Source organism: Bubalus kerabau, chromosome X (genome assembly GCF_029407905.1).
Source record: "Bubalus kerabau isolate K-KA32 ecotype Philippines breed swamp buffalo chromosome X, PCC_UOA_SB_1v2, whole genome shotgun sequence".
NCBI classification, from domain to species: Eukaryota; Metazoa; Chordata; class Mammalia; order Artiodactyla; family Bovidae; genus Bubalus; species Bubalus kerabau.
In genome coordinates, this window is record NC_073647.1 from 87,886,150 (window position 1) to 87,911,154 (window position 25,005).

At 37.6% G+C, this 25,005-nt stretch overlaps 1 protein-coding gene across 2 annotated transcripts; it reads right to left on the minus strand.

The window, feature by feature from the left end:
- Positions 1–3,312: 3,312 nt before the first annotated feature.
- LOC129639577 (putative P2Y purinoceptor 10) lies at positions 3,313–21,659 on the minus strand. Of its 2 annotated transcripts, XM_055564711.1 has the most exons (3): positions 21,575–21,659; positions 3,904–4,354; positions 3,313–3,777 (listed from the first exon to the last, which is right to left on the minus strand). In XM_055564711.1, exons 2-3 carry the CDS (start codon positions 4,305–4,307, stop codon positions 3,321–3,323), a joined length of 861 nt encoding a protein of 286 aa, XP_055420686.1. In that variant the 5' UTR covers positions 4,308–4,354; positions 21,575–21,659; the 3' UTR covers positions 3,313–3,320. The 2 variants fall into 2 exon arrangements, with proteins under 2 accessions (XP_055420686.1, XP_055420685.1); XM_055564710.1 differs by having other exon boundaries at positions 3,313–4,354.
- Positions 21,660–25,005: the final 3,346 nt, after the last annotated feature.

Consider the following 25,005-nt stretch of genomic DNA (forward strand, 5'->3'; position numbering starts at 1 on the left):
TCTCTCTCACTGCAATAGGGATTCACATGTCAGAAAAGCCCAAAGATTTCACTTTAATGGTGAAAAAATGAAATTTAATTTCTCCACTAATCTGCAGATCTGTTGCTTGTAGCACAGCCTTTTGTCAGAAATCTGAAAGGAGAGAATATGAAGTGTGGCTCTTTACAACTGTGGTTCCTTTTCTTCACAAAGATAGCAGCAGGTGTAGTTTCAAGTGGGTTTCTTTCAAAATCATCTCCTTAGGGTGGGGCTGCCTATGTAATCATTCTGATAATGCTACCATTAACTCCAAACATATCTGGCAATCCTCTTTGGGTTGTGCCTTTAAATGATTATTAATTAAGCACAAGAAAAACATTTTAATTGCTTTATAATTACAGAATTTTATTTTTCCTATAAAACGTATTTTTCTCTTTTAATGACTGCCTTTTCAGTTGTCCCTACTTCCTCTTCCATAGACATTCTACTCAAATGGATGTCTGAGGACTACCACTTCCCTTCTTCCCTTGCACACCAAGTGTCCATGTTTTTAAATTGCTGGAATAAAAAAAAATGAGAATGATGGATTGAGGTTTGTAAATGCCAACATTGAGAATCTGAGGATTGCTTGTATTTAAATCCTCCATAGTAATGCTTAAATAATATTCATAATCCATAAAAAATGAAGATAAGAGGATTGTGAGAAGGAGGACCTATACTTTTCACCACTCATTGATGATGTGATAATATTTTGTTTCCAATGCAATTCTGTGAGTTTTACTCACAGAGAAGTTTCTTATAAACACAAATTTGTTCAGAGTAATGTGTAGCAATGTTTAGGAATGGGCAAACTAAAAAAAAAATAATAATAATTTTACAGAATACTCATCTTCTTTCTTTCATCTATGCATGGAATTTATATTACCCACATTAAGACTTACAATATATTTTGTGCTAAATAATTAACTATTTGGAGTGTCTTATATCTAGACATCTAGGCATCACTGACTCAATGGACATGAGTCTGAGTGAACTCCAGGAGTTGGTGATGGACAGGGAGGCCTGGCGTGCTGTGATTCATGGGGTCGCAAAGAGTAGGACATGACTGAGTGACTGAACTGAACTGATATCTAGTTTGAGACAGTATTAGATCAAGCTATTTATTATTTGATATCTTGCAACCTGAAGCCTGACACATCATCCCCACAATCTACAGACTTTTCAGATAATCTTCATCAAATTGTGTACAAATGGTCTTGGTTTTGTGTAGCTTAGCCCTAGTCTGTGTTTTCACCATTCAAACAAAGCTTAGTATTCAGTTCACTTCAGTCACTCAGTCATGTCTGACTCTTTGTGACTCCATGGACTGCTGTACACCAGGCTTCCCTATCCATCACCAACACTCAGAGCTTGCTCAAACTCAAGTCCATCGAGTAGATGATGCCATGCAACCATCTCATCCTCTGTCATCCCCTTCTCCTTCTGCTTTCAATCTTTCCCACCATCAGGGTCTTTTCCAAAGAGTCAGTTCTTCACATCAGGTGGCCAAACTGTTGTAGTTTCAGCTTCAGCATCAGTCCTTCCAATGAATATTCAGGACTGATTTCCCTTAGGACTAACTGGTTGATTTCCTTGCAGTCCAAAGGACTCTCAAGAGTCTTCTCCAACACCACAGTTCAAAAGTATTAGTTCTTCAGTGCTCAGATTTTTATTTTTTTTTATGGTCTCTCACATCCATACATGACTACAGGAAAAACCATAGCTTTGACTAGATAGACCTTTGTCGGCAAAGTAATGTCTCTTCTTTTTAATATGCTGTCTAGGTTGATCACAGGAGAAGGCAATGGTAACCCACTCCAGTACTCTTGCCTGGAAAATCCCATGGATGGAGGGGCCTGGTGGGCTGCCGTCTATGGGGTCGCACAGAGTCGAACACGACTGAAACGACTTAGCAGCAGCAGCAGCAGGTTGATCACAGCTTTTCTTCCAAGGAGAAAGCATCTTTTAATTTCATGGCTTCAGTCACCACCTGCAGTGATTTTGGAGCCCAAGAAAATAATTTCTCTCACTGTTTCCATCATTTTCCCATCTATTTGCCATGAAGTGATGGGACCAGATGCCATGATCTTAGTTTTTTTAATGTTGAGTTTTAAGTCAACTTTTTCACTCTCCTCTTTCACTTTCATCAAGAGGATCTTCAGTTCTTCTCTGCTTTCTGCCATAAACGTGGTGTCATCTGCGTATCTGAGGTTACTGATATTTCTCCCAGCAATCTTGATTCCAGCTTGTGCTTCATCCAGCCTGGCATTTCGCACCAGGTACTCTGCATATAAGTTAAATAGGCAGGGTGACAATATACAGCCTTGATGTACTCCTTTCCTAATTTGGAACCAGTCTGTTCTTCCATGTCATGTTCTAACTGTTGCTTCTGACCTGCATACAGATTTCTCAGGAGGCAGGTAAAGTGTTCTGGTATTCCCATCTCTTTAGGAATTTTCCATAATTTGTTGTGATCCACACAGTCAAAGGATTTGGCATAGTCAATAAAGCAGTAGTAGATAGTTTAGCATTAACCTAACAAATAACAACAGAAATAGAGGCAATATCCTAAGCATATGTGGTGTATTCAGGGCAAATTTTGCCTTGACACTCTTTATCCCCAATGAAGTCACTTCATCTCTCTGAGGTTTCATTTATTCATTTGGATTGGAACCTTCCACAAGTTTATTAGAAAAGCCAGATGAGAAGCTGTAGGTGAAAATACCCGAGAGAATGGCAACCTGGAATGCAATAGGCATCCAATATATTTTCAATGAATAAACACATTTCCATGCCTTTTCTTCAGTAAGGGTTTGTATCCTCAAATTTATTCACATGTTGCTTCAATGCTCACAACCCCTTGCCTGTGCACTTATCCCTTATAAAGGCTGGATAATGTTTTGCTTTCATTTACAGGTAATATTCTTCATATGAAAGAGATTTGCTTTTGGATTGTGTGAAGGATTCATGCATTTATTGTATCATTAATAGCATCACATTTACTAAAGAAAGGTTTAAGATAAAATATGCAATTTTCATTTGTTTAAAACATCTGTAAAATCTTGATCTAAATCTCTCAAGTAAGAAAGTGACTTGAATTTCAAAGAGGAAACAGGCAAATCTCATTTTCCCTTCCTCTCCCACATTTCACACTCTGCCTCTATTGTCACACCCCTGTGAGCACAAATATTTCTGTTCTTCCCAAAGTTCAGTTAAAGAAACGGTGTGTCTAGTCATTTTGGTCTTCGGCAAAAGTAATGAAACATAGTTAAACAAAGCCATAATCAAGAGCTGTTTTATTTTTAACTAATCATTGACGAACCACTCTCCCTGCTCATTAGGCGGGAACGAGTCACAGAGCTGCCATGGCGAGATAGTTGGTCACGAAACTCTGAGGCCATGAAGTAATAGAGAATCGGATCCAAAAGGCAGCAGAGACTTGCAAGGCATAGACAGAAAGGATGGAAATACTGTGTGCTTTGGACAATGGGACAACTGCTAATGATAGCTTCCTTTACCATGGTATAAAAAATAAAGTTAATATGATAGGGAGTGAAGCAGATGAAGAAGACTGCAGCACACATGTAAACCATCCTCAGTGCTTTTTGCTTTTCACTGATTCCTTGGAAAGCCACAGGTGGTTGTCTCAAGGATATAGTCATTTTCCAGGTGCACCATGCAATGATGACTACTGGAATCACAAATCCTGCCAGTTCAGCAGCTGTAATCATCCCAACCAAAGCCACTGCATTCATTTTCCTGTAACCAAGATCAGCAAAGCAAGAGTCAGTGTTGTTGGCTAAGTCTGTGCTTCTCATGATGGGAAATGGCAAACAGGCAGTACCCACGATGACCCATATGGCAGCACTGATGCCTACATCGTACCTACGTTTCCAGTCTCTAGCCCTGAAGGGCTTGAGGAGAAAGAAGCACCTCTGAAGGCTGATGCATGTCAGGAAACAAATGCTGGCATACATGTTGAGATACTTCAGGTAGAAGCATAGCAGACAAGGGATCCTCTGGAAAGGCCAATGGTGGCTGATGTAATAGTAAATCCGGAAGGGTAAGGACAGCACGTGGGCAAGGTCAGCCACAGAGAGGTTTATCATGAAAATAATGGCTTTATTTTTCTTGCTGATAAAGCGGCACAGAACCCATAAGGCTGCACTGTTGGCCAGTAGACCAGGGATGAATATGAGGATGTAGGTGGTTGCGTAGAGAGGGTAATGAAATGTCAAATTTGTTTCATTGCAGTTAGTCTCAGCATCGCTGGTACTGTTGCTGCTCATCTTGAATATTTCAGCATTTATCAAGGTAAGCCATGAAGTTATAATCCCTGCCCAAAACAAAACAAAAAAAAACAGTATCATGGTTAACCACTTTAGCTGACATCCAGATTTTCTTAAATTGAAGCTTAGTTGATTCACAATGCTTTAGGTGTACAGCAAAGTGATTAGCTATATATATATATATATATATATATATATATATATATATATTCAGATTCTTTTCCATTAGAGGTTATTACAAGATATAGAGTATAGTTCCCTGTGCTATGCAGTAGGTCCTTGTTGTGTATCTATTTTATATATAGAAGTGTATATCTCTTAAATTCAAATTTCTAATTTATTCATCCCTCTTTTTCCCTTATGGTAACTGTTTGTTTTCTATGTCTGTGAGTTTATTTTGGTTTTGTAAATAAGTTCATTTGTATTATTGCTTTATATTCTAATGTAAGTGATAGCATATGACATTTGTTTTTATCTGTTTGACTTACTTCACTCAGTATGATAATCTCTAGGTCCATCCATGTTGCTACAAATGACATTATTTCATTCTCTTTATTGCTGAGTAATACTCCATATATATATATATATATAAATACACACATATATATATATACACACATACACACAATATCTTAATAATCCATTCATTTGTAGATGGAACATTAGGTTGTTTCCATGTCTTGGCTTTTGTACATAGTGCTGCTATGAACATTGGGATACATGTAGCTTTTTGAATTAGAGTTTTTGCCTTTTCTGGCTATATGCCCAGAAGTGGGATTGATGGATCATATGGTAACTATTTCTGTATTCTTTTTCTTTTAAAGAAGCCTCAATATTGTTCTCCATAGTCACTGTACCAATTTATATTCTCATCTATGGTGTGGAAACGTTACTTTTTCTCCACAGTCTTTTCAGTACTTATTGTAGACTTTTCTATGATGGTCATTTGACTGGTGTGAGGTGATATTTCATGGAGACAGAGAAGACCCAGAAGAGCCAAAACATATTGAGATAAAAGAATAGAGTTGGAGGAATCATATTCCCTGACCTTAGACTATGCTACGAAGTTACAGTAATCAAAATATTATGGTACCGGCACAGAAACAAACATATAGATCAATGGAACAGTATGGAAAGCACAGAAATAAACCCACACACTTAAGGTCAATTAATCTAATGACAAATGAGGCAAGAATATACAATGGATAAAAAATAGTCACTTTAATAAGCAGTGTTGGGAAAACTGGACAGCTACATGTAAAAGAATGAAATTAGAACATTCTCTTACACCCTATACAAAAACAAACTCAAAATAGATTAAAGATCTAAATATAAAGACTAGATGCTATAAAACTCCTAGAGAAAACATAGGCAGAATACTCTTTGGCATAAGTTACCATGATTTTTTTTTTTTTTTTTTTTTTTTTTGGAATTCATCTATTAGAGTAAGGAAACAAAAGCAAAAATAAACAAATGGGACCTAATTAAACTTGAAACCTTTTGTATAGCAAAAGAAAACATAAACAAAACACAAAGATAACCTATGGGAGAGAAATTATTTGCAAATGATGTTACTGACAAGGCCTTACTTTCCAAAATACATAAACAGTTTGCACAGCTCAATTAAAAAAAAAAAAAGAAAATAGTGGACAGAAGACCTAAGCAGACATACAAACAAGACATACAGATGGCCAACAGGCATATGAAAAGATGCTGAACATCAATAATCATTAGAGAAATGCAAATTAAAAATGAGTTATTACTAGATTTGTTTTTATACCTACAAAGTCATAGGATATTAAAATTAGAAGGGACCTGTTTATAGGTGCTAAAGGAAGGTATACTATTTATCCAAGCCCATCCAGTGAACCAGAGAACCACATAATTGTCCTCAAACTGCCTTGCCAGATTGTCTAAGCTGTGTCTTGCACACAAGGAAGTCCTGAAATACTCAGTCTTTTGTTCTAATAGCAGAAAAAAAGAATATGATATTTGAGTCTGTTTCTTTTGCATCAAGATTTCTCTTGCCTCTGGTTGGTATGAACACTGTTCACTCATTCCCAATTGCAATAGTAGAAATTCAGTCTTATTGTTCTGATCTGCTTGCCTCTATTTTGTCCACCACCTTTTCCATTGGGTTCTGACTTCCTAACTTGGCACCACAGCACTGAGAAAATAGATTTGCCTCTTTTAACCTGCAGTACCAGTGTCCTAGCTGATCTTTGTGGCTTGGGAAAATTACTTCCTTATTATTTTATCACAATAGCTGGTGGTTTTCATGCATTCTCTCTCTCTCTCTCTCTCTCTCTCTCGGCTTAGGTTTCATTTCCAAATTTGCATGAAACTTTTCAGTAATAAAAGAAAAAAAAAAAAAAAAACTAAGATCATGGCATCCAGTCCCATCACTTCATAGTAAATAGATGGGGAAAATGCAGAAATAGTGACAGATTTTATTTTCTTTGACTCCAAAATCACTGAGGATGGTGACTGCAGCCAAAAAATTAAAAGATGCTAGACAGCATATTAAAAAGCATAAACATCACTTTGCTGACAAAGGTCTATATAGTGAAAACTATGATTTTTCCAGTAGTCATGTACAGATGTGAGAGTTGGACCATAAAGAAGGCTGAGAGCTGAAGAATTGATGCTTTTGAATTGTGCTGCTGGAGAAGACTCTTGAGAGTCCCTTGGACAGCAATGAGATCAAACCAGTCAATCCTAAAGGGAATCAATCCTGAATATTCATTAGAAGGACTGATGCTATAGCTGAAGCCCCAATACTTTGGCCACCTGATGCAAAGAACGAACTCATTGGAAAAGACCTTGATGCTGGGAAAGACTGAAGGCAAGAGGAGAAGGGAACAACAGAAGACAGGATGGTTAGATAACATCACTGACTCAATGGACTTGAATTTGAGCAAACTCCAGGAGATAGTGAAGGGGAGAGAAGTCTGGTGTGCTGCAGTCCATGGAGTTGCAAAGAGTTGGACATGGCTTAATGACTAAACAACAAGAAATGAATTTAGAAGCTGAACCAGGATAATTCCACTTATGTAGTAGGGAAGGGGAGAAACCTATTCTCTACCTAAGGGGAATTCTGTACTGGTGCAACATCATCCCATGGCAGATTATCCAAAATCATGGTGAATACTGATTAGGGTATTATCAAAATAGGTCACTAAAACCTTTTGAAACAATGTAAGGTTTAATTTTATTAAAGTAGTCTTTGTAATGGGAAAAGTTTTCTTGGACTTAATCTTATTAAGGTAGAATAAGCAAGTCCAGAGGGGAGTTTATTAAGACCACAAATATACTAAATGAAAGATCTAAGACTTCAAATAGGAAGACAGAGCAGTTAATCTTTATACACACCCTTCTGTTCATCATTTGTTTTCCTCCTAAAGACAAATTTTACAAACATAGCTTCTATCCATAGTGCAGGAATGTTTATTGCCTTTAAAGCTAGAAGTAGAGAAAAAAAAGTGCAGAGGTTGTTCCTCAAATGGAGTTTTGTTGTTGGTATGTTTTATTTTGTTTCCTTTTAAGTATGTTTACAAAAACAGAGTGACTTCTTTGAGATTCTCCTCGTAAATAGCAGAATGACTTTCTATATCATTCTAAGTCTTACTCCAGGAAATAGATAAATGATAAAAGAAAAGAACCCCAAGAGATTAATTCACAGATAAGAGAGTAGACTTTATCAGCTACCAATACTGTAAATAATACTTTCATCTTCCCTCCTCATATACTCCCTAGTTAGTCTATCTGTGATAGATCCTAAAGAGTCATGCAGTCATCTTTCTTATGTATATATGACTCAGAGCAAAAGTAGAAGGATACTCACAGGTGAAAAGAAAGTAAATAATTACTATGATCTGATCAATGATATATGCCAGAATCTTCAATGGAATTTTTCATATACATTATGTAATTTAATTCTCACAACCATCCTAAGATGAAGTTCCATTATTATTCTTATAGTGCAGATGAGGAAACTGAGATTCAGTAAATTGTCTTGGGTAGCAAATTTAAAAATGAGATTTATTATCAAGCCTGATATGCTCCAAAGTCTGTACTATTTCCATTATAACTATTTGCCTCTCCCTGCTCAAGAGGGACTTTTTAATAACATGAAGGTCATTGTGCCATCCAGAGAGCACATTATGGCAGAATCTTTCTCATCTCATAGAAGGACCTCAGGATCTTATAACCTTAGGATTGCTCTAGCTATGCCATCAAGATATAACTAAACATCTGTCATCACATATGTCACCAACCCTCCCTTACCACCCACTTTGACTTCAGTATTGATCTTATTTCTACTATAATCTATTACTTATGCATAGGCTGTGAAAGAACAAGGCAGGCTACATAAGGTGCATTACAGTACTAAGAACTAAAAACAACTCACACCCACCCATTCACACCTCCACTTCTGCATTTTACAAACATGGATATTTGTTTCTGCTTCACTGGTACAGAAATTTTCACTTATTAAAGAATCAGATTGTATTTATACCTCTGTGCTAAATAACAAAGTTCTATTAGTCCAAAACAGCAAGCTAGAGGTCATGATCACAACTTATTTGTTTCTGTGGTTTCTTATGCCTTGGCAATTCAGTTTATTTCAAGTTTAGAGATTTGTATGGCTTGCTTTCCAAAATGATTTTTCTTCTCCAGACTGAAGGGAAGGTAGAAAGGGTTTTTCCCCAAATATGTTTGGTGACAATTAAATGTAAAATCTCCATGGTGATAGGAGGCTGGGGGAATTTGTGTTGGGTAGGGTGAAAATATAAACTCTCTCAGATAGAGAACATTTCGCTTCCTGTTAGCAATCTGTGACGCTTCTGAAATTTTAGAAAGGAGAACAACTTAAGAAGCCACTAACAAAAATAGGTTGAATGGAAGGGCCAAAGTCAAAACATGTTTCTTCTCTCAGCCTCTGCCTGTTTCTATCTCTTTTGTGTTTCTCCCTTTGGCTTTATTATTGACTATTTTTGGTTGGTTTGTGCCCTCTATGTTACCAATCTCTATCCCTTTAAATCTGGATATATCTTTGGTTCCACTCTCAGGAAAGATATGAAATTGGTGACTTACTCTTGAATCTAAGCTCTCCTTCTAGTCTGTGCCATGACCAGCTTTCTAAACATTACAGACAGAAACTGGGAATTCATCCAACTCCTATCACTACATTTCACCCATATCTAAACAGAAACCAGGTGATTATCTTGCCCTTAAAATCTCTCCAATCTATCTCCAATCCATCTTCATTTCCACTGCTGCCTTTCTAATCCTCATAGCGGCCCAATGATTATTACCATATTACAAATGAGGAAACTGAGATACAGAGAGGTTAAATAAATTGTGCCAAAGTCACAATACTATCATAGTGTAGAGGTGGTATATTAGAATTGGAACCCATGCTTGTCTCCATATTCCCTTACCTTTGCCATGGCAGATGATACTAATGATCCTACCTGCATGCAGGGCAGTAAAAGAGACACAGACATAAAGAACAGACTTTTGGATTCAGTAGAAGGAGAGGGTGGGATGATTTGAGAGAATAGCATTGAAACATATGCATAATCAGATGTAAAATAGATGACCAGTGTGAGTTTGATGCATGAAGCAAGGCACCCAAAGCCAGTGTTCTGGAACAACATAGAAGGATAGGGTGGGAATGGAGGTGGGAAGGGAATTCAGGTTGAGGGAGACACATGTATCAGTTCAGTTCAGTTCAATCACTCAGTCATGTCCAACTCTTTGCGATCCCATGGACTGCAGCATACCAGGCTTCCCTGTCCATCACCAACTCCCAGAACTTGCTCAAACTCAGGTCTATCGAGTTGGTGATGCCATCCCACCATCTCATCTTCTGTCATCCCCTTTTCCTCCTGCCTTCAATCTTTCCCAGCATCAGAGTCTTTTCCAGTGAGTCAGTTCTTCACATCAGGTGGCCAAAGTATTGGAGTTTCAGCTTCAGCGTCAGTCTTTCCAGTGAATATTCAGGACTGATTTCCTTTAGGATTGACTGGTTTGATCTCCTTGCAGTCCAAGGGACTCTCAACACATAGGACACGTAGGACACATGTATACCTATGGTCAATTCATGTTGATATATGGCAAAACTCATCAAAATATTGTACATCAATTATCCTCCAATTAAAATAAATTAATTAAAAAGATAACATTACAATCACTGAACTTCACTGCAAGTTGCATCATGTTAGCTTGCACCACACACTCACAGAGACCTTAAACTTCTCTCCATTTCTCATGGCCCAATCTGGCACCCTCCCTCATTTTGCTTCCTTCTCTATGCAGACTAGATTCAATGGTCAAATTAACTATTCTTACACAAGAATCCTCAACCTTCTTTGCTCACCATTCTTCTGCTGTACCAGCTTGAAAAAGCTAGTGTTGGTCCCTGAGTTATGTCCTACTCTTTGCAACCCCATGGACTGTAGCCTGCCAGTCTCCTTTGTCCATGCAATTCTCCAGGCAAGAATACTGAAGTGAATTGCCATTTCCTTCTCCAGGGGATCTTCCTAACTCAGGGACCGAACCCAGATCTCCCTCATTGCAAGCTGATTCTTTACTGTCTGAGCCACTAGGGAAGCCTGGCAAGGTCTTAATCCCAGATCAAGTCCACAAACCATTTTATTTTTTATTATCCAAACTGATGAATGATCCTATTAAAAATACCAGGATCTATTTGAAGTGCTAAAACTAGAAATCATGAATTTCTAGTTTCAGCACTTTAAATAGAAGATTTTTTTTGCTCCAGTCTCTTTTTCCACACCTCTGATTAGTTTATTCTCCTAAGAAATTAATCAAGGTGCACAAAAAGAGAGTGCTGGCTATTTAGCACTTTTAACTCTACTAAAATTTCTTCTACTCTTCTGCTCTCCCATCCCCATATTTCTCAGCAGAGGCTCTTACCTCTTAAATCACAAGAAAATTGAGGCTATTGAATGAGAAGTAACTCAGTTTCAAACATTGTCCCCTTCCAACACACACAATCTTATCTACAACTGCATCCTTCCCAACAAAGCTGTCTTTCCTGTTGTACAAGTTGAATTCCCATGCTTTTAATCCCTTTTAGGTTTCTCAGGATTTTCTTTCATTAATTGTTCCCTTTCACTCCCAGATCATCATGTTGTCCTTCACTCTCAGCTAGATATTTGTCATTAAGTCTCTTCAACTCCCACAATAATATTTCTCTTGTCAATGCATCTTATTCTAGCTTTGTGTCATGTTCCTTCTTTTCTTAAATAAACATCTCATAGTATTTTTTGACACTGATTGCTTTCTTTTCCTCACTTTATATCCATCCTTTAATGCACTACAATGTGGCATGCATATCTTTATAATCTCACTGAAACTGCTTTAGTAAAGGTGACAAGTGGCCATCATGTTGTTAAATCAAGCAGGGCTTTTCTGCTGTGTGAGACAGTCTGACCACTTCCATGTTTTTGAAATGCTCTCTCCTGTTGGCTTCTAAGCCACAACTCTGTTTTGAGTCTCCTCTTAACTATCGGCCCATTCATACTGAGTCTTCTTTATGTTTTCTTTCATCTCTGCACATCCTTTAAATGTTTGCTTTCCCTAGGTCTGCATATTCTCTCCTTATTCAGTGTCTTCATGCTAAGTAACATCACCCACTTTCATGACTTCAATCACTACCCATATCCAGATGGCTCTTATGTCTCTTTGTCCAGGGCTGGCCTCTTCTCAGATATTAGATCTGTATGTCCAATTTTCAGCTGAGATTTCCCATTTCAGTGTTTTCTAGGCATTTCTAAATAAAAATGCCCAAAACTAAATTCATCATACTCTCTGATCTTTTACTTATCCACCACCATCTATCCAATTACAAGAGCCAGAATACTTAAAATAATTCTAGACTCCTCTCTAACTCAATCAACCAAGTTTTCTCTCTCTCCACTCATTCTCTCTCCTCTCTCTCTGAATTATTAAACCATTCTTTAATTGATCTACCTGGTTCTAGGACTGCTCTCTTAAAAATATATTCTATACTCTGCTGCCAAAATGATATATCAAAATGGCAAATATGGATTACCATGCTGTCACAGGGATTGCTTTAACAATGTACTTAGTGCACCATATTGAGTGTTTTCCTTAGTGTACCATATTGAGTGTTTTCATTCATATCTCTTTATTTCTAACTAAATTATGAGCATTTTGAAGGCAAAGGCTATGACTTTCTTTAAATTTCCAGAACCTAGTAGAATTATCGATATATAATCAGTTAGTAAATATTTTAAGTGGGTAAATATTCTGCCTTATGACAACACATTTGTTGTTCATTTGTTTATGAATCGCTCTACACTGGGCTGTGAGCTTTGTGAAGTCAGAGGTTATGCCCTAAATTTTGTTCTCTCTTTCTCTCTAAACCCAAAGCAAGGCTAAACATACAGCACTATTTTAAAAATTGATGTTAACTGGTTCATGTAGGGATTAACCTCCAAAAGTTAATCTCATTGCTGTTGCATAACCAACTCAGCTAATCAGGACCACCACACAGATAACACAACCCAGGAAAAATTATAAGCTGTGAAAATACAATATCTTCAGAATATACTTGAATATTGTGAACCACCCAGATAGATATGAGGATCAAATTCCCAGTGCCTCCAATATCATTCTAAAAAAAGTAACTGCCTCTTGGTTTAACCAGTGTCAGTGCTCAATCCAGAGTACATTCTGCCTACATCAAAGGCCAGGAGCTTCATAGAGGGATGTTTCTTTCCTTTAAAAAAAGTTCTGGTAACAGGAGCCAAACTCTAAAGGGAATGATCAGCATAGACTTCTAATCTAATAATCAAAGCAGGATAATTAGCTACCTTCACTGAACTAACAAGATTCACTTCCAATGTGTGGCTGTAAGAATATTTCTGATAATGAAGATTGGTATAAAGTTTGATGAAACTTCATCAAACTCTTTTCTCCCTGGATCCCATCTCAGAAGTCAGTCATTTACTCTTCTCTTGAGATCCTATCTCAACTCTAATCATTTCCTCGCATGGTGCAATCTATTCAGACTTTTTCCTTTGTACTTTCGTTGGACACTTAGGCTACACTATAAAAATGTAGTCTCCATGAGGGACAACTGTATCTTGCCCTTTTATATCTCTCATTTTGCTTAGCAGAGGGTTAAGCATGCAGTAGGAACTCAGCTCATAAACATTGGTTTATAAAGGGAAGAGTATGGAGAATAAGTACATATTAACAAGAGTCTTAGTCAGTTTTACTTCTAATGTCTATTCCATAAGCTACTCTCCCAAGCAATAGTCATAGTTTTTCTCCCTTTGTTACTGAAAAAACTATGGTCAAGGCAAGGATAATAAGGTTGGAATCTAACATATCTGGATACCTAAAAGCTCCAAAGCCTGTAATCTAAACATTTTATTTTAAAACCAGTAGCAATTTCATAAGGTTAAGTGAGAATTCTGTCATTAAACACTTGACTTTATCAGTTCAGTTCAGTTCAGTCACTCAGTCATGTCTGACTCTTTGTGACCCCATGAACCACAGAATGCCAGGCCTCCCTGTCCATCACCACCTCCTGGAGTCCATCCAAACACATGTCCATTGAGTTGGTGATGCCATCCAACAATCTTATCCTCTGTCATCCCCTTCTCCTCCTGCCCTCAATCCTTCCCAGAATCAGGGTCTTTTCTAATGAGTCAGCTCTTTGCATGAGCTGGCCAAAGTATTGGAGCTTCTGCTCCAACGTCAATCCTTCCAATGAACACTCAGGACCGATCTCCTTTAGGATGGACTGGCTAGATCTCCTTGCAGTCCAAGGGACTCTCAAGAGTCTCCTCCAACACTAGTTCAAAAGCATCGATTCTTCAGCACTCAGCTTTCTTTATAGTCCAACTCTCACATCCATACATGACCACTGGAAAAGCCATAGCCTTGACTAAACAGACCTTTGTTGACAAAGTAATGTGTCTGCTTTTCAATATGCTGTCTAGGTTGGTCATAACTTTCCTTTCAAGGAATAAGTGTCTTTTAATTTCATGGCTGCAGTTACCATCCGCAGTGATTTTGGAGCCCAGAAAAATAAAGTCAGCCACTGTTTCCCCATCTATTTGCCATGAAGTGATGGGACAAGATGCCATGATCTTAGTTTTCTGAATGTTGAGCTTTAAGCCAGTTTTTTTTCACTCTCCTCTTTCACTTTCATCAAGAGGCTCTTTAGTTCTTCTTCACTTTCTGCCATAAGGGTGGTGTCATCTGCATATCTGAGGTTATTGATATTTCTCCCAGCAATGTTGATTCCAGCTTGTGCTTCATCCAGCCCAGCGTTTCTCATGATGTACTCTGCATAGAAGTTAAATAAGCAGGGTGACAATATACAGCCTTGATGTACTCCTTTTCCTATTTGGAACCAGTCTGCTGTTCCATGACCAGTTCTAACTGTTGCTTCCTGACCTGCATACAGGTTTTTCAAGAGACAGGTCAGGTGGTCTGGTATTCCCATCTCTTTCAGAATTTTCTACAGTTTATTGTGATCCACACAGTCAAATGCTTTGGCATAGTCAATAAAGCAAAAAGAGATGTTTTTCTGGAACTCCTTTGCTTTTTTGATGATCCAGGGTATGTTGGCAATTTGATATCTGGTTCCTCTGCGTTTTCTAAAACCAGCTTGAACTTCTGGAAGTTCACGGTTAATGTATTGCTGAAGCCTGGCTTGGAGAATTTTGAGCATTACTTTGCTAGTCTGTGAGATGAGTGCAATTGTGCGGTAGTTTGAGCATTCTTTGGCATTGCCTTTCTTTGGGATTGGAATGAAAACTGACCTTTTCCAGTCCTGTGGCCACTGATGAGTTTTCCAAATTTGCTGGCTTATTGAGTGCAGCACTTTCACAACATCATCTTTTAGGGTTTGAAATGGCTCAACTCAAATTCCATCACCACCACTAGCTTTGTTCGTAGTGATGCTTCCTAAGGCCCACTTGCCTTCACATTCCAGGTTGTCTGGCTCTAGGTGAGTGATCACAATAACTAAATTTTGTTTTAGAACACAAAGTTAGGTCAGGCCTCTAAATATGAATCAATGAGTCTGAATACAAGAACATCATAGGTACTAATAATGTCTATGTAAAAGCAGCTTCACTTCCCTACCAACTGGCTCAATGCTGTGCTTTTGCAAAGGCACAAAGTGAACTTATATTATGATGGCATTAGAATTTGTTTCAGACTCCTAAGTTTCAGTGAAATACTAAGTACAAGAAGTTTCCACTTGCATCCTGCCACTAGCTAAGTGATATTACTAATATATTACCTTTGACCTTTGAGAGAACCCTGAGTTATTATTATACTGATTTTAGGGCTTCCTTGTTGGCTCAGACATTAAAGAATCTGCCTGCAGTGCAGGAGACCTTGGCTCGAACCCTGGGTCTGGAAGATTTCCTGGAGAAGGGAATGGCAATCCACTCCAGTATTCTTGCCTTTAGAATTCCATAGACAGAGCAACCTGGATGTTGCTACAGTCCATGGGGTTGCAAAGAGTCAGACACGACTGAGCAACTAACACTTTCATACCCTTTTATAGATCAGAAAATGAAGACTCAACATTATTGCTTCTTCCTCAAAGTCTCAGTTATTACAATTTCAGTCGTAATTTGGCTCTTCATGAGCAGAGAAAGCCAAAAATTTTCCTTTGTAAGCAATTTGTTGCCCAAAAATAGGTTAAAGTCACATTTATATGGATAAAACCATTCTTCAGAGGCGAAAATGCTAATAATCTCAGTTTTATGTCTAGCACTTTTATGACTATGTTTTTGTTGTTGTTCAGTCACCAAGTTGTATCTGACTCTATGATCCCATGGATTGCACCATGCCAGGCTTCCCTGTCCCTCACCATCTCTGGGAGTTTGCTCAAGTTCATGTCTATTGAATCGGTGATTCCCTCCAACCATCTCATCCTCTGTTGTCCTCGTCTCCTTCTGCCTTCAATCTTTCCCAGAATCGGGGTTCTTTCTAATCAGTCAGCTGTTCGCATCCAGAGGCCCAAGTATTGGAACTTCAGCTTCAGCATCAGTCCTTCCAAAGAGTATTCAGGGTTGATTTCTTTTAAGATCTTTGGTTTGGTCTCCTTGCTTTCCAAAGGACTCTCAAGAGTCTTCTACAGCACCACAGTTCGAAAGCATCAATTCTTCAGCATTCTGCCTTCTTTTTTGTCCAGCTCTCACATCTGAACATGACTACTGGAAAGACCATAGCCTTGACTATATGGACCTTTGTCAGCAGAGTAATGTCTCTGCTTTTCAAAACACTGTCTAGGTTTGTTATAGGTTTCCTGCTAAGAAGCAGTTGTCTTCTAATTTCATGGCTGCAGTCATCATCTACAGTGATTTTAGAGCTTAAGAAGAGATTTTCACTGTTTCCACCTTTTCCCTTTCTATTTCTCATGAAGTGATGTATCACTGCACATATATGGCAAATGATTGCCACCAGGTGTCTGGGTACAGTACTATCAAAACCAGGAATCTTTAACAAGTTTTGCTTATGAACCCAAACCACAATAGATCTATGGATAAAGTACTGGAATGATGGATTTATGAGTATTGTATGCTCATTTGTTCAGTCATCTCCAACTCTTTTCAAACCCATGGACTGTAGCTCTCCATGTTCCTCTATCCGTGTGATCCTCCAGGCAAAAATACTGGAGTGGATTGCCATTTCCTTCTCTAGATCTTTCTGATCCAGGGAATGAACCATGTGTCCTAAGTCTCCTGCATTGGCAGGCAGAATCTTTACCACTGTGCCACCTGGAAAGCCTTAATAGTAGTGAGCCAAATGTAACAAGTCATGTAAGATGGGGAAGACTCAGAAGTTGTAAAATATATTATAAAGAACACTGGATTTGGAGCTATAATACTTCCCCTTCCTTTATGCGAGTTTCATTTCCCTCATTATTAAGATAAAATAATATGAACTGTATGATCTTAACTACCTTCTGCTCTAACTTGCCATGACTTTATGGGCCTGGACTCTCTAAACCCCTGCCTCTAACTAATACCATCAGCACTGCCACTTCCATCATTAATGCACCTGTCACCATCTCAACCTACCTGCACTTTACAAATCATTATTAAAACTATAATTGCTATTAATTATTATTTAAAGTTCATATATACATAAAGTTCATATATACATATTACATTATTTAAAGTTCATATATACAATGACCTAAAACAAATTAGGTCATTCCCATTCTACAGATCTCAAAAGTGAGACTCAAAGAAGTCATCATATTTATCACATTTACCTGAGTGCTATACAAATGGCAGAGTGAAGAGTGTGGAATCTAGGCTTCTGGCATCGAGGTAACCACTCAGTTCTACAAAGCTTTAGCTTCTCAATCCTCTCCCTCTCTTCATCTCTCGTCATTAAGTCAGTAATACCATTAAGTGAACAAATTTATCAAATATCAAAAATCAAATATGTGTCTCCTATTTTCTTTGATAATAGGACCAGCATGTGGGCTTGTTATCTTGGGAGGAAAAGAGAAAATTAGAGAAAGGTTGCTGATAGGGGACCTCCCCACTTTCCAGGGGAGAATATTCACTGGCCATTTGGGAATGTAACTTGCTTTTTTTTTTTTTTAGCATTTTTCTTCTTATTTGAATCATAAAAGTCTCACATGAACTACCCAAGCCAGTCAGATACCCATGAGCACACTGTCCTTCATTCAACCATACATAACCACAGCCAAAGAAGAGCAACTGGAATTTGGAGCTCTACCATTTCCTGAGTTAATTAAAATCAACTGTAAATAATCTGGCTTGATTTCAGAAATATAGAAGTTTGGAAATGTTCTGCAAGTCTAGACATTTCCCCTATAAATTAGAAGCGAAAATTATTTTTATCCTTAAAATGAATTAAAATAAAATTTGAATTGAACTTCCATGCATGTATCTTTATTGGATTTTTAATCAGATAAGAAGGAGGCCTAATTATTCATCATTTTTGCATTTGGGGCAGTATTTTGCAGATGGAAAGAATCATGTTCTTTGAACAGACCTGGGGTAATGTCTTGACTCACTTATTAGCTCTCCAGCCTGAAATGACTCACTTCATATTTAGTGGCTTCAGTTTCCTCATTTATAACATTAGGATCATAGTACCTGTAAAATATATCATTGCAAAGATTAAATAGGAAATGTACATGATTAAGGAGTCTGGTGGCTCGATGGTAAAGCGTCTGTCTACAATGCAGGAGACCTGAGTTCAATCCCTGGATCGGGAAGATTCCCTGGAGAAGGAAATGGCAACCCACTCCAGTACTCTTGCCTAGAAAATCCCATGGACGGAGGAGCCTGGTGCAGGCTACTGTCCATGGAGTTGCAAAGAGTCAGACACAACTGAGTGACTTCACTTTCACTTTCAAGATCAAACTAGTCAATCCTAAAGGAAATCAACCCTAAATATTCATTGGAAGGACTGATGCTTTGACTACCTGATACAAAGAGCCGGCTCTTTGGAAAAGACCCTGGTGCTGGGAAAGATTGAGGGCAGGAGGAGAAGGGGCATCATCGAATGAATGGACATGAGTTTAAGCAAACTCCAGGAGATAGTGAAAAATAGGGAAGCCTTGTGTGCTGCAGTCCATCCCACAAATAATCAGACAGGACTGAGTGAACAACAATGACATAAAAGTAGAAAACATATCAATAATCCTGTCTGGTACACAGTATATATTAAATAAATGTTAGTTCATTTATACTTTACTTGTACTGAGAGTAACCTCCATGAGCTTTTGGTTGGATCATGTACTTTTCTGAGTTTAGAAAATCTCCCCAAAAGCATAGGTGTGAGAAATATTGAGTAGGATTAATGCAATAATTCTTAATGTAAAAGAGTGGGAAACATGCATTACTTGAAAAAAGGATCCTTATTACGGTAAATACATTTGGAAATCAAAATTATTTTCCATGTAATACAAACTGAAAGCACAGATCTACAAAAATCTTTTTGACTATTTGTCCCACAGTACTTGGAAAATGTCAACGTGATGGGATAAGTTTTTTTAGGAGTCCAGAATCAGGATCTAGTTCCTAATTAGTCAAGTCCACAATAACTTTGCAGTAAGACTTTTATGTTTTTCAAATGTAACTTTTCATTTAAAAGATTAAGAAATACTGATTAAGTGACACTGTCAGTGTGTAAATCAGATTTCAGAATTCTTTCCCTTGTGTGTTTTCATTTTATTATTTAAAAAAGGAAATTATTTACAAAACACTTGCCTGCGGTCTAAAAGTTGAAACTCATGATGACATTACTCTGAAAGAAGTATAGTGGCCCTTAGCATAGATTACTGAGTTCCCTTTGAAAGCTAGACTGTATTTCCAGAAGGTTCTAACTGTAGTTGGATTTCCCTACTGTCTCATTATTTACCACTTCATGATATACTCTTCTCAGGCACCAGGAGCCTAGAGTCAAACCACTCTACTAGGAAGGAAATTAAAAGACTATCTATTTCAAGCCCCCACCTTATTATAGATGAGACTACTGAGACTCAGAAAAATAAAGTAACTTGCCCAAAGCCAAAAGTGAATCTTTGACAGAACTTGAACTAAAATCAAGCTTTCTTTCTGCACTTTGGTCCATATATTTCATCACTCTGCCTGTGATGCATGTGAATCAATACTAGATGAAAATTTAAATGCAAAATATCCCAACTTGAAATATAAGTAGACATTTTTAGCAAGAGTTTTTAAATAAAGCATAGACTTCCTGCCAGTCATTACCCTGATTGTAGAAACACTTAGAAAATGTGGATTCACAAAGACAGCTCTGTCCTGTTTACCTGGGCCATAGACCGTCCTGCTTCTTACGACATAGATTGACTTACCTCAAACACAACAAGCTGTGAAAAGTCACCCAAAACCATCCAGAAGTATATTCACTCATTTGAAGTCTTGTGTTCCACAACTGCCACGATTTACACAGTTTGTACAATTTAAATTCAACAATTTTTCCAGTTGACCCAAAAAAAGAACTGCTTTTGACTAAAGAAGGACCTTTGTTCGACAGGAACTGTTGCAAACATTATTGCACCAAATGCATGACTTTATTTTCTTTCAGGCCATTTTCCACCTCAATATATCAGCATATCACATATTTTTTAACAGTGAATAATTTCACTGTGTTGCAATTGCTAAGGGATAACCTCCTCAAATAATAGAAAGGACAATGACTCCCACAGCCATTTGGAAAAAAAAAAATAAAAAATATTCCCACTTGCAGGATTCTTGGGACTGAGACCACTCCATCCAAAATGCACCACAAAGCTTGTTATCATTATATCCAAAATGATCCTGGTACCAACTGTTGTGGCACAGTTCACCTTGAAGAATTCCTCAACTGGAAGTTTTCTTTAGATTCATTCATCTTAGCTCAGAACCAGAAAGGTTGCTAGCACTCAACATAATAAGAATGATAATTGCTGAAAAGATAGGCACCATTTCTGGGAGCTCTGCTATCTAGTAGGTCTGAAATTGGGTCAAAATACAGCTTTCAAAAGATCAAGAAATGCCTTTGAAGAGATTGAAATAATTTTAACAGAGTTTGTCATCTGGGATATTTTCTTCTTTCCTAACCTACAATCCAACATAGTTATAAATATATTTACAGTATTCTCTGGGAGATACAGGCTTCTGTAGAAAAAAGAGACCATGATTTAGAAGACATATGTTCTAGTTCCAGCTCTGCCACTGACCAGCTGGGTGATCTCAAATGTCTTCATTTCATAGCCTCTCAGTTTTCCCATCTGTATTGTGAGGGATTTGGATCCCTAGGAGCTCCTTCATCTCCAAAATCTATGATTATTAAGCAACTACAGAGCAGAAATCCAAATCCTCTTTTTCTGGCCGAATAGGTCAAGTTGTCCCAATAAATATTACTGAATGTACTCTTTTCTTACCACTTTGTGCTATCTTGCCTGAATGATAATGAAGCAAAGAGCCCTCAGCAAAGAGTGAGCTGCATCACAGACTCCTTGATCTTGTAATAATGGTGTGGACTAAGGGCATTAACCTTAACTTTGTATTATAATCAGAACCAAGGAAAATCACCATTGCTCCTGCTGTAATAAGTCTGAAAGAGGCCAGAGACCATTTTAAAATTGGACACTGGTCTCATGTCTGACCTTGCCTTGGATCTTCATGCCCCCACCAACCTTCCCACATGGAATTTTACCAGTTCCCATATATTAAGCTGTAACTTACCTTGGAGCCTTGCTGGGCTTGTTTCTTTGCAGGGAGTTGGTGGTGAAAAAGCCTAACTCTTGGTGGCTCGCAGCCTACTGATAACTGACAAATTTGTTATTGAAAGAGGAAGTTGAGTGCATTTGGTGTCTCACCACAGAAACCTAAAGGTAAGTCCCTTGAGCAGAAGATATTACTCGTTTTATTTAGTTTTTATTTCGCTGGTGCAAAGAAATTTAAAAAAGCTGAGAGCCAAAGAATTTGCAAAATCAAATGATGACTACATACCAGCTTTCCTCATTGTTTCTTACCCTATCTCCTTCCAGCACAACCCGCATGCCTATCCATCTCACTATATTCCAGTAAGCTCTATGTTAAGATGGGATTCTGAGGCAAAATCTGAATACAGTTTATCTAAGAACAAGAAAAGAGCAATTTTTTCAAACCTGAGAGGTAAAGAGTGAGAAAACTTCAAGAATATGTGTCAGAACTAATAGCAGTAGGACTACATTTGCTTAAGCTAGTCCTTCCAATTGTAGTACCCTTCCTTCAGCCTTTCATCTCAAGGCTTTTATAATTTAATGTGCAGTTTATTTTTGTACATTTCTTAGTGTAGTGCAAACTGCTTAGGGGCAAAAATCGTATCTGACTTGTTCTTGTATTTCTAACTAGTCTAGCACAGGCACTTTCATGAATGATTGTTGAATGAAAAAGTGAAAGAATGAATGAAAAAATATTCAAATAATGAATAAATAAATGAACCATATATCCTACAGTCTCCCTCCAATTTACCAATGTACCAAGGTTTCAGTTTCTGTCATGTCTGTGGGGCCTTTAAAAGTATGCAAGTAAAGAAAGATCATACACTTGGGGACTATAGAGTAGTTCTGAAAAACAAGTCTTGCAAAGCAACACAAACCTCTGTGGGCATGTGAGGAAATTGCATTTAGAACCCAGGGCCTAGAACTGCAAAGAGACTTCTGGGTAATAATAATAACAAAGGAGAAAAAAAAATACTGTGGGTTAGATCAAACACTAGCATTCAGATTTATGGATAGGGCTGATTAAAGAAGGAAATGGATGACAAAATTTTTGTAAAAGGCAACCTGGATCTCCCTGTAAAACTAGAATCATGGAGCAATGCCCGACACTCAGAGATCACCAATATAAATTTCAAGGGCATAGAGAGATGGAAAAGATACACTTTCATCACTAGAAACTGAGAACTTTAACTGATTGATGAAAAAGCCGTGGCTTGTAAGAACTGGTAAAGGAAGAGGGTACCCATCCTGGCTGAGGTATATCAAATGAAACATGCCTGACCTCACAATCCCCTTCTTAACTCTTATTTTATATATTTATACAGCTCCAATCTGTTGTTAATTTAGTTTGCTGACTTGGCATACCTACTGAAAGGAGAATGCACTGATAGGCCAAAACATGTTTCATTCCATTTGGTAGTTCTAATCTTAAGTATAAATTATTAATATTAAACTGTCTTTCTGTTACAAATTCATCCTTTCTGAGCTTGGGAAACATGAGCCAGTTTTCCTAAGCTATGATCTTTCCCGGGCCAAAGAAAATTTCAGACCTGTTGATTTTTAAAGCCAAACCTTAGGACAAAAGGATAAAAAGAACCCTTTCCTGACAATTAGTTATAGTCATTACCACCTACCTTCATTTCCCAGACAACATCTTAACATTGCAAAGAAAATGGCTTGCCAGCTTGCTTCATTGCTCTCTTGCACGCAAGTATCTTCTCCTTTCATTAGTTCTAAAAAGGGAAACAAAAGTAGCTCAGAAGTCAGTGACCCACTTTTGGCAAAGGATATTTCAACTCAGCTAAAATTTTGAGTGTTAGTTAAAAGGAGCAAAACTGTACACAAACCAAAAAAAATGATAATTTAACAATCATCTCCAATTAACTTTTGGAAGAACATCTTCTAACTATTGAGTATGACTGATAATCTAAGACTTATTATCATCTCAAACCAAGTAGTAAAAATATCCAGTCATAAGAGTCTAAAAAAATAGTTCAGCTTCCCCATTTTGCTCATAGTTCTGAATTCTTCCCTTTTCTCATATGTACACTTTCAAAGTTTAACTGGGGCATAATATCTTTCCTAGATCTGGGAAAGTTTATGAGTTGTTGCTTCAAAGGCTCTTATGTCTTCTCTAACCACAACAGTGTATTAGGTGTGATAGCTATTGTTGAGGATATCATTTGTTACAATACACTATGTTTTCTAAAAGGGATATTAGGAAGAGCTAGATTTTTCCTAATTGGTTTGATTAAACTCCTAACAGATAGTGATAATTGTGACATGTGTCCTTTTTATAGAGTCTGCTGAAAACCATGGAACTAATTTAGAGTCTGCTGATTGCAAGTTTGGAGATACTTTTATGGTGTACTTTTCTTTCATGGCTTTAATTTTATGACCTTTTCTATTTTTTCTTTGTTATGTCCACCTATTATTCATTTATATATCTTACTATAGTATGCATCCTTTTAAACTATCTTCAATTCTTTCTGGAACAATAGTATAACAAAAAGTGAAAAAAAAAAAAAAAGAGGAAAGAGTGAGTTGTGATTTCAATTCCTTTTCCATCAGAACTGCTGCTGCTGCTGCTGCATCACTTCAGTCGTGTTCAACTCTGTGTGACCCCATAGATGGAAGCCCACCAGGCTCCCCCATCCCTGGGATTCTCTAGGCAAGAACACTGGAGTGGGTTGCCATTTCCTTCTCCAATGCATGAAAGTGAAAAGTGAAAGTGAAGTCGCTCAGTCATATCCAACTCTTAGCGTCCCCATGGACTGCAGCCTACCAGGCTTCTCTATCCTTTGGATTTTCCAGGCAAGAGTATTGGAGTGGGGTGCCATCACCTTCTCCATTCCATTAGAACTAGTGAGTATTAATTGCTTCAGATAAACTGTCTTTAAGAGTTTCCTATATCTGATTCTGTAAACACAGATTATTCCTGCACTTTTCCAAAAATAATCATTCAATAGATACTTATGGAGCTACAACAATGATTGATTTGGTATACTTAGTGGGAAGAGTGGGATTCAGAAGCATAAAATATGTCCTCTAGCTTCCAAGAATACATAGTTTAAGTAACAGGTTAATCACTCATAAACAAATTAGAAAACATAAACAGTATGATTTACTATTAAATTATGTGGAAGTTAAGATGAGTTCAGTACAGGCTAAATCTGGGAAGATTGGCTGGTCTTTGCTCAATAGACAAATTTGGTTTCAGTAGTATTTGCAATGAGTGAAACATGTCCCACTGGAGACATGCAAGTTTATTTTGGGTGGTACAAGGAATGCCTTTTTAAATATTTTCAAGTTATACAGTTTGTTTTTAAGGCTCTAAAATGTAATAAAATTGTATTTCACATCTATGATTTCATGCATACTACTACTTAAGATGAAGCTAAAGTAGGTAGC

What these genes read in the sequence shown, in the direction of transcription:
- LOC129639577 (XM_055564710.1), bottom strand. Translation starts at nt 4,307, where the DNA reads ATGAGCAGCAACAGTACCAGCGATGCTGAGACTAACTGCAATGAAACA.